We start from the raw sequence: 17,070 nt of genomic DNA, 5'->3' as shown, positions 1-17,070 counted from the left end.
GGGGACCTTGAGGCTTAAGTATTTTTCTGAATATAATGCTAAAGGTAAGTTGCATTCATTTAAACTAATAAAGTAGGCGGAGTTCAGCGCTATCTAATGATTTCTGAATCAGTGGTTCCAACCGTACATACGTTAGGATGTGGAGGACAGGTACGGAGAGCAGTTCCCATAGCTGATGAGCACTTTTAAGTGGAAGATCATTTGAACCTCAGGCCTCAGCCTACTGTGTTACTAATATACGAACTGCTGTCACTGAGGTACATATTAGGTGGGTGAGAGGAAACCAGAACACTCGTTCATAGTTTTTTTAAAAAGCAAATTACTTACTGTATTTTTATGGCAGGAGGGAGAAAAAGTGTTAAAATGGTTTCTATTGAAGTCAGATATTTAAATGATGAATGACTAATGTGTTTTGTAGAGACAATAAACCAATAAATGATTGTTCTTTGTCATTTATGCAGGAAACTAAATACTCTTTTCTCAATATAACTAAACAAAGATTAATTTATAAATGCTTTATTGAAAAATACACTTATTTTCATATAAAATTACAATAGCAGTAAGTATCTTGAGAGGTTTTATAAATATTTTTGCAGAGCACTATTCTAATTGAACAGTGTAAGTTCCATATTTCTTTCAGAGCAATATGAAGTTACCTAGTAACTTTGTTTATACTGATTCAATTTACAATTGAATTTTCTCCCTAATAAGATTATTCATTCAACTTTAAAACTGCTGGAACAATAGTGATTAATAAAGGTATATATAGATAATTCAATAGCTGTTAAATTAACATTTTCTAATTTGTATAAATGGTACTATGTACTAATAAAAACCTAAATTCTCCAAGCTTTTTTTTTTTTATTTAACTGTCAGGAACACATCCAAAGATTTAAAATATATCACCTTAATAAAGACACATGTCTTTTGGATAACTACCTCCTAAGGAAGAGGTCATAATTTTTCATAATAATCCCCTTAATTCACCTTGATTTAAAATCTTTACTTAGCCATCCGATCCCTATTAACAAAACACTGGAGAATTTAAAACACACACCCAAAAGGTAGCTATTGGAGCTTTAACAGTTTTTAAAAAAGTACAAAAGCATCGAAGAAGATACTGAATTAAGTTCAGCCTAGAAGTTTTGTACTCAAAGTTCACATTGTAGAAAGTGCCGTCGCAAATATACAGCAAAATCTAGGTTACAAAATCATGCCTTTTACAGCCCTAAAGTGCCACTTCTTATACAAGTTCACTCACACACTGCACCACACCTAAGTGGGGGAGAGGGAAGAATTACACAAAGGGAACGGGAGACTGGGACTAATAACCTAGGACCTCCAGATCTGGGCGCTCTACCTTGTCACCTTTTGGGAATGCAAAAATCTCACACTCCTACCAAGTGTTTTAGGACAAAATACCTAGTTTTTGTCTTGCTTTTCATGAGGGCCAGAGGTGACCACAAAACAGGTAGGAATGAATTGAAAAACAGTTCCTCTGCTGGAACATGTTAACAGAGACCTCTTATTCACCTACTGGAGTATGCTTTGTTCTCTGCAGTACTTGTAATAGCTTTGCCAAAGAGTGAAAAAAAAAAAATCCAAGTTTGGATTCTAAGTACTCTTGATGGCAAGCACTGACTGGTAGGAAAAAAGGCAGTTGGGATGAGTAAAAATATCCTAAGGATACTGGAAGGATTAAGGAAAAGAGCCCCATCATCTAGCATGCATTAAATGATGCTGCTAAACAGTTTGTGAAGAGACAGTTTCAGTACAACAGACTAACCTCAGTGGGAACCTCGGTCATTTGCTACATCTTGGAGACGGCGTAATAAGGCAGAATGATTTTCTGGGCAAATTCTTTTTGCAGGTGATTCACTTCCATCTTCCAGAAGAATCCCTCTCTTTTTGGTTGGAGTTTCTCCTGTCCGTATCATACTGTTAATTTCTCTCAGTCTCTGGGGGGGGGGGGGTGGGTAGGATAGATATAAAAACTTTAAAACTGTAATACACGTAGTTCTGTTTAAGTCACAGAACCTCAAATGAGTTAAGCAGTTTACCTTGAAGAGCTGGAATATCTTTATAAAGAACTGTAAAATTTTACATCCTTCCAATTTTATGTCTCAGTTGGCTAAGACTGATGATTTTCTGGGATAGAGGCAGAATATTTCTATTTTTTTTTAACAAGCTCCAGAGGTGATTTTGATGTACACTTTTCCACAATGTAAAAAGGTCACAAATTTTTTTTTAACAACAGTTATAGAGCATCACATTGCTATAGCATATTTAATCGATACGTCTCCATTTTCATTTTTTAAAAAATAGCATGATTTTACACAGTATTATACCCTTTTTTGTCCCAGTCTAGTGTTACTCTCTTTTTGGCAGCCATGGAATTTCACAAGAGAAGCCATAATTCCCTGAGGCATCCAAATTTATTAGTATGATCCGTAATTCTAGAATGTACTAGTTAGTTATATATTATCCTTGGGAGAACTGAGAAAAGTCAGGCGAATTATTTTCTGTGTTCTGTGGTTCACATGAGGAACTCGGATTGAGAAAAACATTGCCAGAGTGCTAGAGAGACTGGATCTATTTATAGGTACCATCAGCATGAAGTCTCTCCAGAGCCCCAAAGTCAGTTATGACGTTTATTTTCTGGTAGTTAAATTTTTTTTCCTGTGCTGCTGTCATTGTCCCTGTTTCCTAATGTAAAGCATACTGAGGATATTTCACATGCATTTATTATTATAGGAAATTTCAAACATACACGGGAAAGTAGAGTCAGTGAATCCTCACACCCCACTTCGGCAGTTTTGGCCAGTCTTATTGAATCTGTACCCTCATTACTTCCTCATCCCCCAGAATGTTTTAAAGCAAATCCTAGGCATATTTATACTAGTTTTATTATTTCAAAATAATAAACTTTTCTGAGATTTTAAATAAAATCACCAGTGTTTTCTATTATCAGTATATGCACCTTCTCAAATCTTAACTATCTTAAGAAAGCTTTCCTGACTCCCTTTTACCCTCTTGCCTTCCTAAGTCTGTCTGCACTTCCTATCTCTACTCTCTTATATACTTGAGTATTCCTTAAATTGTTAATTGTATACATTAATTGTATAAATTTGCATATAATGTATACATCATTATGTGATGTATATATTGTGCAGTCTATAATTGTATACCTTAATATACATAGCACATTAATATTGTACATTAATGTTATGTATAACTTATATACAGTATGCAGTTTTATACACCATAATTGATACAACATGTATATGATAGTTTAAAAATGAATAAATTCTTATTCCAAACAAATTCATACAGAACACACCTAGACTGCTTAGCCTCACCCAGTCCCTTGGGACACCTACTATCATCATTCATTCCCTGAACAAATCAGGCCACTGTGTAGATGTCTACTCTTCTAGGAATGCACTCATTAGAAATGTAATGTGCATTAAGTGAGGTTTCAAAAATATTTAAATGGTACATTTTATGTACCATTTGGAATATTTGTTCAGCTAACATTATGTCTTAGGTCTTCTCATATCAGTGTATATGGATCCCATCTCTCTAACTGCTCTATGATATTCTATGGTACATCTGAATCATAGTTTAATCCCCTACTAATGTATTATTTCCTCCCAATTGTTTACTACTATAAGCTCTATTATCGTAACTTATTGTTTAACAAGTTGTACCAATTCACTGAAACTGCCCTGACAAGTGTCACTAACGATTAATCATCTGACTTGATCTTGTGTGGTGTCTGATACTTCTTTTCTCATGGTAGTGTAAACGTCAGGTTATCATAGGTTGGTTCTGGACCTTGAGGTACTTCTTGCTTTGTAATATTCTTCCTTGATCTCAGCTATTACCTACTAAGTTGTGATGCAAGTCTTTCTCCAACAGTCTAATAATACTGCTGTCATTTACTGAAAAAACTCCCAATTCTTTGCTAGATTTTTTTTTTTTGAAACATCCCCAAGTAGTGATAATATACAGGCAGGATTGAAAACCACTGAATTGGACACTTAAAAAATGTTTTGTGCAAAAAAAGTTAGGTTAAGTTTACATACAGTTACAATTCACCCATTTAAGCCTAACAGTTCTGCATGTTTTGACACATACGGTCATGTTACCACCACAATAAAGATAAAATAGTTCCTTCATTCTGAAGAATTCCCTCATTCCTAGTTAACCCACTTCCAAGTAACCACTGATGTTCCTTGTCCCTGTGGTTTTGTCTTTTCCAGGATGTCACGGAAGTGGAATTATATAGTAAGTGGTCTACCGAATCTAGTGTTTCATTTAAGCACTGATGCATCTGAGATTCATCTTTTTTGCTGAGTGTATCAGTAGTTTGTTCCTTTTTACTGCAAAGTAATAGTCCTGTCTGGGGGTACCACAGGTTTGTTTATCCATTAACCAGCTAAAGTGGGTTGTTTCCCACTTTTGGGCAATTAGGACTAAAGTCATCAGAAACATTCATGTACATTTTCTATAAGAACCTAAGTTTCATTCCACTTGGGTAAATACCCAGCAGTGGGATTACTAGCTATATGGTAAAGATATGTTATCCTTTAAAAGTAACTACTAAGCTGTCTTCCAGGTACAATGGCTCTGTGATACCACTTTGCGTACTTACTAGCAATATATTAAAGTTACCACTGCTCCACATCATCTCCATGATTTGTTACTGTCATTTTCTTAGATTTTAGCATTCTAATAGGCATGTAATGGATGCAGTGTTTCCAAATCTTGTGCCCATTTCTAAACTGGTTGGTTGTTTTCCTGTTGAATTGGATAATCCTGTTGCTAGAATCCTAAGCATTCTGAAGTTAGTAAAGGCCAAGATTTATATTAGGCTCACCTTTGAAGGACTGTTGCTGAAGTAGTAGAAAATCTTTTCTCGAGGAGAAAGCATTGTTTCATTTTTATGTGGGGAAATGTAGACAGGATGATTTTGAGACAACTGTATTCGGCGAGGAGAGCCTGTTCTTACAAATGGGTAAGGAGAGAGTGGAGGAGCATCCATCTGTTAAAAAAAAAAATCAATATTTCTAAGAAAGGTAAACAAGATTTCTAACCAGGTACTTTTTTTTGAAAATGGTTATTTTCATTCAAAGAGTGAAGAGGTGTAATAAACCAGCAGCTTAAGGAATGAATGGTAGGCAGTGACAGCCCAACAGCAACAATTAAACCTAAAGAAAACCACACAAATAGCAAAAATTAAGTGCTGACTTTGTGCCAGCCACTTTTTTAAGCATTTTTAATACATCATGCTATACAATCCTCACAACAAGCTTTCTGAGCAAGGGACATGTATTCCCACTTTATAAGAGGAAACAAGAGGCACAGAAAAAGCTAAATAACTTGCAAGATCACCACAGCTGGCAAGTTTTGGACAATTTGAACTCATGCAATTTGTCTCGTATTACTATACTTTGTTGGGAATCCAAATACCATCTTATTCTTGTTTAATGCTTCACAATAATAGAAATTATGCTGGTTATGCAAATTATTTGTTAGAGACTTCCTTAGTTTTACTGAACAAAAGAATTATTTGTAAAACTGGTTTACAAAGAAGTAGCTTAAACATAAGTGACTCCTCATTCCTCACAAGTGAAAAAAGTATGAAATAGTCCCCGTTGAACTTACTACATTTGCCTGTGAATACTTCATGGCAAATGTTTTAATCTGTTTTATGTAGATGTTGTTGTAGAACTGAATGAGGTCTCCCCTCTCCTCCTCTTCCACGTCGCTGTTGGCACCTGTGAGGCGAGTCGGTGTCGGAGGGGCACTGCTCGGCTGTGGAACCGGCAGGGTGCTGCTTGACCTCATGACAGGGCTGGAGTCTCTGCTGGCTGCAACCGTGGGACAAAGAGCGTTAAACAGAAAGACTGCGAGTGCACTCTGTGTTTAAAAAGAGAATCCAGTAAGACAAGGGTGCACAGAGCTACCTGCTCTGCTTGTTTAGTGGCAGCAAATGGGCACTCTGTTCCTCATACCAGGGAGCAAAGTGCAGATAAGAATGAAGTACTAACTTCATCGCCATGCTCTACACGTAGCAAGGGCCTCCTGAGTAGTTTTCATTAATTTACACCAAATTTTCTAGGACCCGAGCCCTACATGAAGTGGTGTAAATCAATTCAGGATGGTATTTCCATAGCATGGTTTCAGTGGACATGTCACATTTTTCTGGAACTCAGGTCAACAAATTCCTGCCTTCTCTAACCTCTAATTCCCCTGGAGGAAAAAAATGTTGTACACAATGTGCCTCAAAGCCATGGGATAAAGGATAGACAACTTTGCTATAAATTTAGAATTAGGTTTATTGTTCCAACAAATCTTTTGCCAATAAAATATTTTCATAGTTTCTATAGCAGTAATTTCATTTAGTAATCCTTAGTTTCTAGGCCTAAAAAAAGGAGAGAAGGTCCTGATTTTGCTTTTTAAGAGTTCATAAAGATCACACTTACTTCTGTCTTTGTTTAGTTCTGTTGGAGAATTCTGATGGCTTCTGCTATCACTACTGCCAGAATTTCTTCTTTTCCTTTTCCCTTTTATCAAAACACTTCTATACACCTTTAGAGAAATCATGAGACAGGAACAGAAACTAATATTTATTGAGTGCATCCTAGACTGCATGACCTTGACATGTTGCTTAATCCTCACAACTCCATATGGTGATAGTCCTAATCAGGGGAGGTTAATAAATACAGCGAAAGTTATAGATACATCTATTAAGTAACACAGGATTTACATCAGGGCCTTCAACGTCCAAATACTGCCTATAATACCGCAGAGCAGTAATAGTATCCAACCATAAAATCAAGTCATTCTAGGTTAAACACAAAGATCTTACATACACCTACGTCTATGACATACATGAATATCATTAAAGGTAAATGAGTTTTAAGATTTCATTTTATGCTATCTTGGTTAAATGTACAGTACTGTGTTTCCTCAACCAGACTGAATTCAAGGTGACACAATCCAAACAGCTTCCTAATCTATTTTGGGATTATCTGAATTAAGAAGGAATCAAATATTTCACATTATTACCTTTGGGGGAAAAGAGAACTTAACTAATCAGGATATGAAGCTGTCTGTCAATAATTAAATAAGATTAAAATAAAGGCTTCACTTAAAGTAGTCTTAGTTTATTCTGGAGAAAAGGCCACAGAATCAACTGAAGTTAACTTTCTGTATTCATCAAAGACTTTAACCTTTATTTTCAGCCCTGAGAGGAAACTGTAGTTACCTGGCTCCGGGCCTGTGGCTGAGTCCTATAACAACGCATAATATTCTGGAAGGACTTGTCTTCTTTTGTGACCTGGCAAAGAACAAGAGTATTTTGAGAGAGAATTTAACTTCCAGCATAGTTCTGTGAGGTGCTCTGTGAAACTGCTCCCCTGTGAAACTGGTGAAAATTATATAAAAACAACCACTTAAAGTATCTGCAATGGTCCTAAAAGCATACAACAAATGAATATTCAATGAATATTCAAGAAAATCTACTAAAATTCACTAACAACAGAGGGAATAAATGGTTTTTGAATGAAGACCTGGAATAAAAAAATTGCAGTAGCAAAAAATTCACCAGAGGAATGAAAGAGTAGATTTGAACTAGCAAAGAAAAAAATTTAGCCAACTTGAAAATGGAGACTGCAATCCAAAGAACAGAGAAAAAAAGAGTGAAGAAAAGTTAACAGCTTCAGCGAAATGTAGCACACCATTAAACACACCAAGATACACAAAATGGTTACCAGAAGGAGAGGAGAGAGAGAAGCAAAAAAAAGAAAGAAAGGCTGAAAGCTTCCCAAACTTATTTTTAAAATATTAATCTACACATCCAGAAATCTTAGTGAATTCCAAGTAGGATAAATGTGAAGAGATCCACACCCAGACATACAGTTAAGAAAAAAAATGCTGGAGGCCAAAGAGAGAAAATCTTGAAAGCATCAAGAGAAAAGCAACTTTTTGCTTACAAGGAAACTCCAATAAAGTAACCACTAACTTCTCATTAGTAACTATGGAGGCTATGAGACAGTGAACAAAGTAAAAACTAGGAATCCAATATCCAGAAAAGTTATCTTTCATTAGTGAAAGTGAAATAAAATCTCAGAAAAACATACAAAAAGAAAATCTACTGCTGGCAGAACCATCTTACATGAAAATACTAATGAAAGTTCCTGAAACTAAAAGTGACCCCACAGAGTAATTCAAATACCACCCTCCCCACACAAAAACCAAAATAAACAAAAAAACAAAGAGGACTGGTAAACATAATTATGTAATTGTAAAGATAGTATAAAATGCATGTTTATTCACTTAACTAATTTTTTAAAAATTGCATAAAACTGTATTTTTCATAATATATATGTGGATTTTTTCATAATTAGTATATAATGAGGAAGTGGGGAAGATGTTGATCAGAGAATACGAGCTTCCAGTTATAAGACGAGTAATTTCTGGGGATCTAATATACAGCGTGATGACTACAGTTAACAAACTGTACTGTATACTTGACAGCTGCTAAGAGAGTTGATCTTAAATATCCTCACTACCAAGAAAAAGTAGTTGGGTGATTGACATTAACTAACCTACAGTGGTAATCATAATGCAATATATACATGTATCAAACCATCACATTGTACACCTTACACTTACACAATGTGATACATCATTTTTCAATAAAAGTGGGGCAAAAAAAAAATACAGCAAGAAGAAAAATATATGTAAATGGTAAGCCCTAAAGAAACCATTAAGGAAAAAAAAGTTAAAAAGTCATTACTGAAATCAAAATGCTGCATTAGAAAGTATTCATCTAATGCAAATGAAAGCAATAGAGGACCAAAAATACATGAGACGTATATAAAAAACAAAAAGTAAAATAACAGACGTAAATTCAGTTAAAACAACAATGTTAAATATGAATGGATTAAACAACACAATCAAAAGGCAGAAATTTTTAGACTGGATGAAAATGAGATCCAACTATACTCTGTCCACAAGAGACACATTGTAGATTAAAACAGACAAAAGGATATGAAAGAAAAGGATGGGGAAGAAGATATATCATGCAAACAGCAACCCCAGGAAAGCTGGATGACTACACAAATATCACATTATTAAATAGACTTTAAAACAAAACTAAAAGTTACTAGAGACAAAAGGGACGTTTCATAATGATGAAAGCATCAATGCATCAAAAACTCTTAACAATTAAAAACACACATTCGCCTAATACCAGAGCACCAAAATGCATGAATTAAAAACTAACAGAAATGAAAGCAGAAATAATTCAACAATAATATTTAGAGTTCAATATCGCACTTTCAATAATGGATAGATAACTAGACAGAAGATCAAAAAGAAACAGAGGACTTTAACATCGTTAAACAACTAGGCCTTACAGATAATCTACAGAACACTCCACCCAGCAATAACAGAATACACATTCTTCTCAAGTGCACAGTGAATGTTCTCCAGGTTAGACCAAATGCTAGGCTAGAAAACAAACTTCAATAAATTTAAAAGGACTAAAGTAATACAAAGTGTAATTTTGATCACAATGGATTGAAACTAGAAATCATTAACAAATTTGGGAAACTCACAGGTATGTGGAAATTAAACAACATACCTAGCTAACAATGAGTTATATCAAAAGAGAAATGAGAAAATACTCTGCCATGAGTGAAAATGAAGACACAACATACCATAACTTATGAGATGCAGCTAAAGCAGTGCTTAAAGGGAAATTTATGGTTGTTAAATGCCTATAGTAAAAAGAAAGAAAGATTAATTACCCAACCATCCATCTTAAGACATTAAAGAGAAGAGCAAAAATTAAGCCTAAAGCAAGCAGAAAGAAGGAAGTAATAAAGATTAGAGCATCTAATAATACATGAAACCAAATGCTGGCTCTTTGACAAGATCAACAAAATAGACAAACCTTCAGCAAGAGCAGCCAAGATAAAAAGGTTATCAAATTACTACTGACAAAGAATAAAAAAATGACTAAAAAAATATTTTAAACAACTGTGTGCCAACAAATTAGAAAGCCCAGAGGAAACGGACAAAATTTGAGGAAGACATACTACCAAAACAGATTCTAGAAAAAACAGACAACCTGAACAGACTCGTAACAAGAGAAAGAATTATTCATCAATAAACTACCCACAAAGAAAAGCATAGGGCCCAAAGAGCTTTACTGCTAAATTCTACCAAACATTTAAAGAAGAATTAATACCAATTCCTCACAAACTTACAAAAAACAGAAAAAGGAACACTTCCCTAGGCATTGAGTCCAATGTTACCCTGATAACAAAACCAGAAAAAGCCATTACAAGAAAACTACAGACCAGTATCTTTTATGAACAGGACAAAATTCTTCAACAAAAGTATAGCAAACTGAGCCTAGTAACATATAAAAAGAATTGTATACCATGACCAAGTGAGATTTACACCAAGAATGCACGGATGGTATGTGTGAAAATTCAATTAATGTGATGCACTATATCAATAGAATAAAAAACAAAACCCACAATTATCTCAAAAGATGCAGAAAAAGCATATCTATTTCCAACACCTTTTCATGATAAATACACTCAACAGACTAGGAATAGGAGAGAACTTCCTCAACCTGATAAAAGCATCCATGAAAAAAAAAAAACACAGCTAATATCATACTTTACTTTTGCTTTCATTCTAAAACCAAGAACAAGGCAAGAATTTCTGCTCTCAACACTTTTCTTCAACATTACCAGCGATCTAGTCACAGTAATTAGAAATGAAAAAAAAAATTAAAGGCATCCAGTACAAGCAAGAAGTAAAACAAATACTTCTATAAGCAGATTACATGATCTTGTTCATGGAAAATCCTAAATAATCCACTCAATTAGAAGTAATAAATGAGCTTGGCAAGGTTATAGGATATAAGATAAACATAAAAATCAATTGTATTTCCATACACTTGCAATGAACACATCAAAAATGAAACAACTGCATTTATAATAGCATCAAAAAGAAAATGAATAAAGTTAACAAAAAAGTATAAAAGTTATACTATGAAAACTGCAAAATATTGTTGAAAGAAGTTAAAGATGACATAGATAAATGGAAAAAAATCCTACGTTCACTGATCAGAAGGTGAAATACAGTTAAGACAGCAATACTGCCCAAACTGATCTACAGAACAATCCCTATCAGAACCTGACCTGACTTCCTTGTAACACAAAGTCAGAAATGACAAGCTGATTCTAAAATTCATAAAGAATTTCAAAAGATTTAGACTAGCCAAACAAACCAAAAGTTACCAATTTCAAAACCTGAACCATTTGTTTTTAAATGGGTAATTTTATGTTATGTGAATTACACCTCAAATTATTTTTAAAAAGTCAGTTGATGAGTGTTGAGTTAAAAAGTGTTGATGAGAATGTGGAGAAATCAGGACTCTCATACGCTACCAGTGGAAATGTAAAATGGTGCTGTGACTTTGGAAAACAGATCAGTGGTTCCTCAAATAGTTAAACACAGTTTACAATGTGACCCAGCAGTCCACTCCTAGGAATATACAGAAGAGAAATAAAAAGATGCAACGGGGGAGGGTATAGCTCAGTGGTAGAGTCATGCTTAGCATGTACAAGGTCCTAGGTTCAATCCCCAGGACCTCTGTTAAAAACAAACAAATAAATAAATAAACCCAACTAGCCTCCTCCCCAAAAAACAAATGTCCATGCAAAAACTTGTACACAAATGTTCCCAAAGTGGAAATAATCTAAACGTCCATCAATTGATGAAAGGATAAACAAAATATATATTTATACAATGGAATACCATGTTCTAAAACTGACTATGGTAACTGTCACATGTATTTATGAATAAACCAAAATCCACTAAGTTGTACATTTTGAACGAGTAGGTTATATGGTGGTATGTGAATTATATCTCAATAAAGCTGTTAAATGTGTTCTGAGAATAAGAAAGCAGCATCTTTACTTTTTCCTTTTATATTCCAAATGGTACTCACCTTTGCCATCACATAAATGGCACACATCAACAACTGGTCCAGATGTCTGTCCATCATAAGTTCAGGACACTGAATTATGGAGAATTCAAAACAGGTCCAGATTTTTTTCCTCAGTTCATCTGAAATATCCAGTTTAGCACAAAGATCCCGAAGGCGAACACCTGCTAAGTGGTAAACCTGGTAGATAAATAAAAGTATCTCAAACTCTGTTTATCTAACCCTATTTCCCAAGCTCTAGACCTGGTAAGGGTACATGAAAAATTACCTTTCTAAAGAAAAGTGATAAAGAACTGGTCTTCCTGGGTCTAATACTGCCGCTGGTTAAAGGCAGGCCAGGTTTCTGCTGCTGTCCACCTGGGGATATCTGTTGAATGGCCACCTGACCAGGGACTTGCAAGGTCGTTCCTGTCACCTGTTGAGAGCTCAAACTTCCAGCCAGGGCCTGAGCACTGAGGGGCTGGATGGAGCCAGTCACAGCTTGTGCCTGCCCCCCGACATTGACTTGGACAGGGAAGAATGTTATTCCTCCATTTTCATTGGCAATGCCTAAAGTTTGTTTCAAAAAAAAAAAGCACAAAGAAGATGTTGATAATACAAGATTCTCCAGGCAGAGGTTTTCAGTTTCCACCGTCCCAAACCACCCCTCTCCAATCTTGTCTCATATCATCATTCCAGCCAAATCTCAGGTAACTTTCTAATAAATGCCACAGAGATGGAACTTAATATCCAACTCTGCCTTCCTTACCTTGCACAGGAATGGTCACTGTTTGTCCATTGTTGGCTGTGACAGTGGCTGTTGCCATGGTGACCAAAGTCTGTCCAGGAACTGGTGTGACAGAAACAGCCTCCCCAGATACATTCTGCACAGGGACGGCATTGACCAGAGGTTGTGGGGGAATGCGCCCAGGTGTCCCTCCATCAGTGGGGCTATCATTCTCAACAAACAGCCTCCTCCTGGTAGAGCTGGCTGTCGGGGAGCTGTACCTATCGTATAATGTGGTTGGAGATGCTATGCCTAGGGTCAAAAATAAACCAAACAAACGCGTTAACACATGGAGACAGATCTGACTTCTATCCAAGCTGTTATGTACACAACTAATTACTGTTTGAAATACTTCATAATTTAAAAACAAAAATTATAAGAGTCACACCATAACTACTTTCACTGAATGAAAATTCAACTGAACACTATTAAGAGCAATACTTAAAGGATTTTTCTCTATTTTGTCTCACAGTGCTCCCTACTTCACTCCACCTTCTGCCAGATCAAACTGGACTTTGCTCTCCACTACCACAGAACCTTAATGATTTAGGGGCAAATTAAATAATTTTCTATTCTCTACCACATTTACTTTCTGCCTAACACCCATGTAAGATGTGACTTCACTGTGAAGCCACTACTTGATAAGAAGACTCAATGGACCTGTTATTACTATGGTATCATCTGGAAGCATTTCCCCCATTTTATGAATTTTTACCTTTGTCATTTTTTACATATAGAAAATTACTAAAACTCAATAATGTTCTTCGGCAAGAATGGACATACATGTTTTGGATTCAATTAAGCTTAGTTTATTTTTTAAAATAATTTTATTGAGATATGATTCATATATATATAAACTGTACTTAATATATATATAATTTGTACTTAAACTGTACAATTCAATGGTTTGGGGCATATTACATTATGAGGTTTTTGTTTTACTGTAGTAAAATATATGTAAAATATAACTTGCCATTTTAACCGTTTTTAAGTATGCAATTCAGTGGCATTACATTCACAATGTGCAACCACCACCACTATCTATTTCTAAAACTTTCAACATCCCAAACAAGAAACTCTGTTAACCGTTATAGCTTAGTCTATTGTTAAGTATTCACACCAATGTCTGAATTTTTGAGAAGCATTCTTTTTCCTCTTCCATGTCCAGCTGTAAAAACTGCACATCAGTGAGATTTAAATATTGAAAACGTATGTTGGGAGGTCTAAGAGGACTGACAGGAGTAGTTCTGACAGACTGTGGCTTAACATTTCAATTTCCTAATGATACAAAAACAAATTTACTATATTTATATCTGGAACAAATCTGCAGTGTTAGAAAGAATACATTCTGATTATTATCTCATAAAATATTAAGAGACCTCATGAAAATGGAGAAGTGGTAAGTACAAAAAAATGCAGTTCAAAGTCAAGTCCTAATCCATGGATTTGGGAAGGAAAAACTCTGCAGAAATAGAACTGAGAAAGACCAGCTATCAGATCTATGGGTCTGAGTGGATAAGCAGAAAAACAGTTAAGCCACTAAGTCAATATGACTCTTCTTTCAAAAATGAGGTTTTCATATAGATCATTCATATTCATTGAGTATGCACTGAACAGAGAGTGATTCCTGATTTTAAAACTGATCTTTCTTCTACAGCCAGTGCTTATCAATTACATTAAAACACTTATCTAGAAATGAGTATCTTTCTATTGACATCCAAGGATTTAGAACTCTTGGGATGCAGAGAATCGCTTTTTAAAAAGTAGTTTTATCTCAAGTATGTAAACTTAAACCTTGCACCTGGCAGATGTTATAAAGAGCTGCCTAAAATGTAATCAGAAGAATAGCAAAACTTTTCTTTCCTATATTTTAGGGCCAGCAATGCTATTATATTAACTGGGGTAGCACAGCTCAACTAACAAGAGTCAAAGCTAAACATGCTCAGGCCATTCAGTCCTCTAACCTCACTGGCTCGTCTGTACCTCATTAGATCATACATTCCATCGTTAAGAAGCTTTTCTGTTCCTTCTGATTTTAAAAGTAACTCATATTCATCTTAAAAAATTTACAGAAATCACCTGGAATTCTATTACCCAACAATAATCATTCTTAATAGTTCAGTTTTTCCATTTCAACCCTTTTGTATGTATCTTTTCTATAAGATAAAAGTACACTTAAAAATTAGGAATCACATTAATACAACACTCTATTTTAAAAGACACTTGTCTTATGCATTTTCCTCTGTTCTTAAACATTCATCAAAAGCATTACTTTTAAGCGATCCATGTAACACTATAATGTACACTATACCCTACTAACTTCACTTGTAGTTGTAGATGTAATTTAAATCCCCAGATACTAGGCCCCAAAACACTCCCCCTAGTATTTTAGACTTACTTCTTCCAAGTCCTCCAGTATCAGCACGAACTTCACTCACCCTTCTGGGAGTCAAAGGGGAGCCAGCAATACACATTTCATCTGCTCTTTCCAGGTTCTGAGGGGGCATGACCTATAAAGAATTGTTTACACAGAATGTCATTATTCAAAACAGCATTTTAATTAGAAATACAATAATAATCTAAGGAAAAAGAAAACTATCTTGGCTCATCAGTTATTCCACCAGATAAAATCAGCTGCTGTCTTTTCCACTTTCATACTGAAGTTAAAAAATTCTGGCAGGCTTAAAAAATTCAAACCTAATGACTGGATACTAAATACAAATCAATCTTCATTACTAATTTGGAGAATTAGACAATCAACCATTCTAAGGTACAGAAACTTGATTAGGAACTCAAGACAGAATATGAATACACTGTCAGTGAAACCTTGGGGCAATCACAGATTATGCCTGACTCTTGTTCCCCCATAGAACAGGGGTAATTGTACCATATCAAACCCAGCTGTTACCCTCTCATACTCATGAGGAAGATACTAAGTGTAACTGCAGTCAGTGAAAGAGAATAATGAATAGACTAGATATTGATATACTTTTGTCACAGAAAGATGTTAAGATCTTTTCACAAACCTCTTCACACGTAGGAACTCTGTTTTCATTGTCTCTAATTCTGTCCCACAGTGGAGACTCTGGTTTCCATGCCAAATGATCCAAGATCTGTTCTTCGATTTGATTAAGATGTTTTACCACCTCTCTACAAAGACCATCTTCTGCTCTAATGAATACTTCTATCACCTGAAATTTTCAAAAATGCCCTGGTTTGTTTAGTAATAATAACTTTTTTACATGAAAATTGTTTAAGTGCAAAAGCAAAATGTGTAAACTTACTTAAAATTTTTTTACATATTTATAGAAACAACAAAGTCAATTTATCAAAAATTACAAATTTAAAGAACAGTACTATTTTGAAATAGCTGCTCTTCCTTTCACTATCTTTGTAAATAATCATTTACATTGCATGTATGAATTATATAAAATCTTTTGTATCATCATACATTTCTAAATTTTTTAATTAAATAACATGCCTGTCTATTGACACTGAAAAACATTACTCAAAGTTTCATATTTAAAAACTCTGAACATTTAATCTACACCACTGTAAAAATTAGTTTCGACTATGTATGAGAATTAATACAAACTCATACACTAAATCAGTATTAAGAAGGAAACAATACCAGATCCAACGCTGTAACTCTGCGCCTCTACATAACATGTGGAAGAGAAGTCTAATTCTTTTTGAAAGACACTTTCATTTAATTTCCATAAAATAAAAAAAGGTTGCTATCAAGATTACCTAGTGATATGTTTGCTACTTTTCTGAAACCATCTTAGCTCATAAAATGGAAGTATTCTAAAAGCCTTTATCAGATAAAAGGAGGAATCACATGAAACTTTTTACACAGAATAGGTCTTTATACTACATTAAAAGAACTTATGTAGTTCTTAAGACTGTTTCTTCTCTGCTCCCCATTTAGAGAGGAAATTATTAAATGTGTAATTAAAAATAGCCGAAATGTACTTATATAGGAAAACAAATTAGATAGCTAATGACAGAACGTTGATCTCATCTACAATTTCCTCATCAGTATCAGATTTTTAAAAATACCTTATAAAAATGATAAAGTGGCACATCAAATATTTCAGTAATAAATGGAAAATTCCCAGGAGGCTTATAAGAAAAAGCAACGACCTCAAGACAGCACGCCAAAAGTGATCTGTGGAATGCATCTTGTTCCAGAATGCCCTATAAAGCACAAAGTTATAACATTTAGAAACACTGGCCTACTCTAACAAGGCATTTCATA

The 17,070-nt window shown here is 34.8% G+C and overlaps 1 protein-coding gene across 2 annotated transcripts in view; it reads right to left on the bottom strand.

Annotated features, from left to right (window-relative positions):
* The window catches only part of RBL2 (RB transcriptional corepressor like 2), a 51,125-nt gene that overhangs the window by 8,185 nt on the left and 25,870 nt on the right, over positions 1–17,070 (bottom strand). Inside the window, exons 12-22 of one of the 2 annotated variants that reach the window (XM_072967374.1) lie at positions 16,872–17,009; positions 15,836–16,000; positions 15,208–15,319; positions 12,792–13,061; positions 12,312–12,592; positions 12,047–12,223; positions 7,277–7,348; positions 6,492–6,597; positions 5,671–5,876; positions 4,883–5,047; positions 1,787–1,958 (exon numbers count right to left, since the gene is read on the bottom strand). In XM_072967374.1, the coding sequence (XP_072823475.1) occupies positions 1,788–1,958; positions 4,883–5,047; positions 5,671–5,876; positions 6,492–6,597; positions 7,277–7,348; positions 12,047–12,223; positions 12,312–12,592; positions 12,792–13,061; positions 15,208–15,319; positions 15,836–16,000; positions 16,872–17,009 (1,863 nt within the window). In that variant the 3' untranslated portion in view covers position 1,787. Of the gene's footprint in view, positions 1–500; positions 1,959–4,882; positions 5,048–5,670; positions 5,877–6,491; positions 6,598–7,276; positions 7,349–12,046; positions 12,224–12,311; positions 12,593–12,791; positions 13,062–15,207; positions 15,320–15,835; positions 16,001–16,871; positions 17,010–17,070 lie in introns of those variants that run through there. The other variant, XM_015242270.3, reaches the window with a different exon arrangement.

The sequence above is a fragment of the Vicugna pacos genome, chromosome 9, assembly GCF_048564905.1.
Source record: "Vicugna pacos chromosome 9, VicPac4, whole genome shotgun sequence".
Lineage (NCBI taxonomy): Eukaryota > Metazoa > Chordata > Mammalia > Artiodactyla > Camelidae > Vicugna > Vicugna pacos.
Note: the sequence above shows the minus strand (reverse complement) of the source record. Positions and strands in the feature narration are given on the sequence as shown.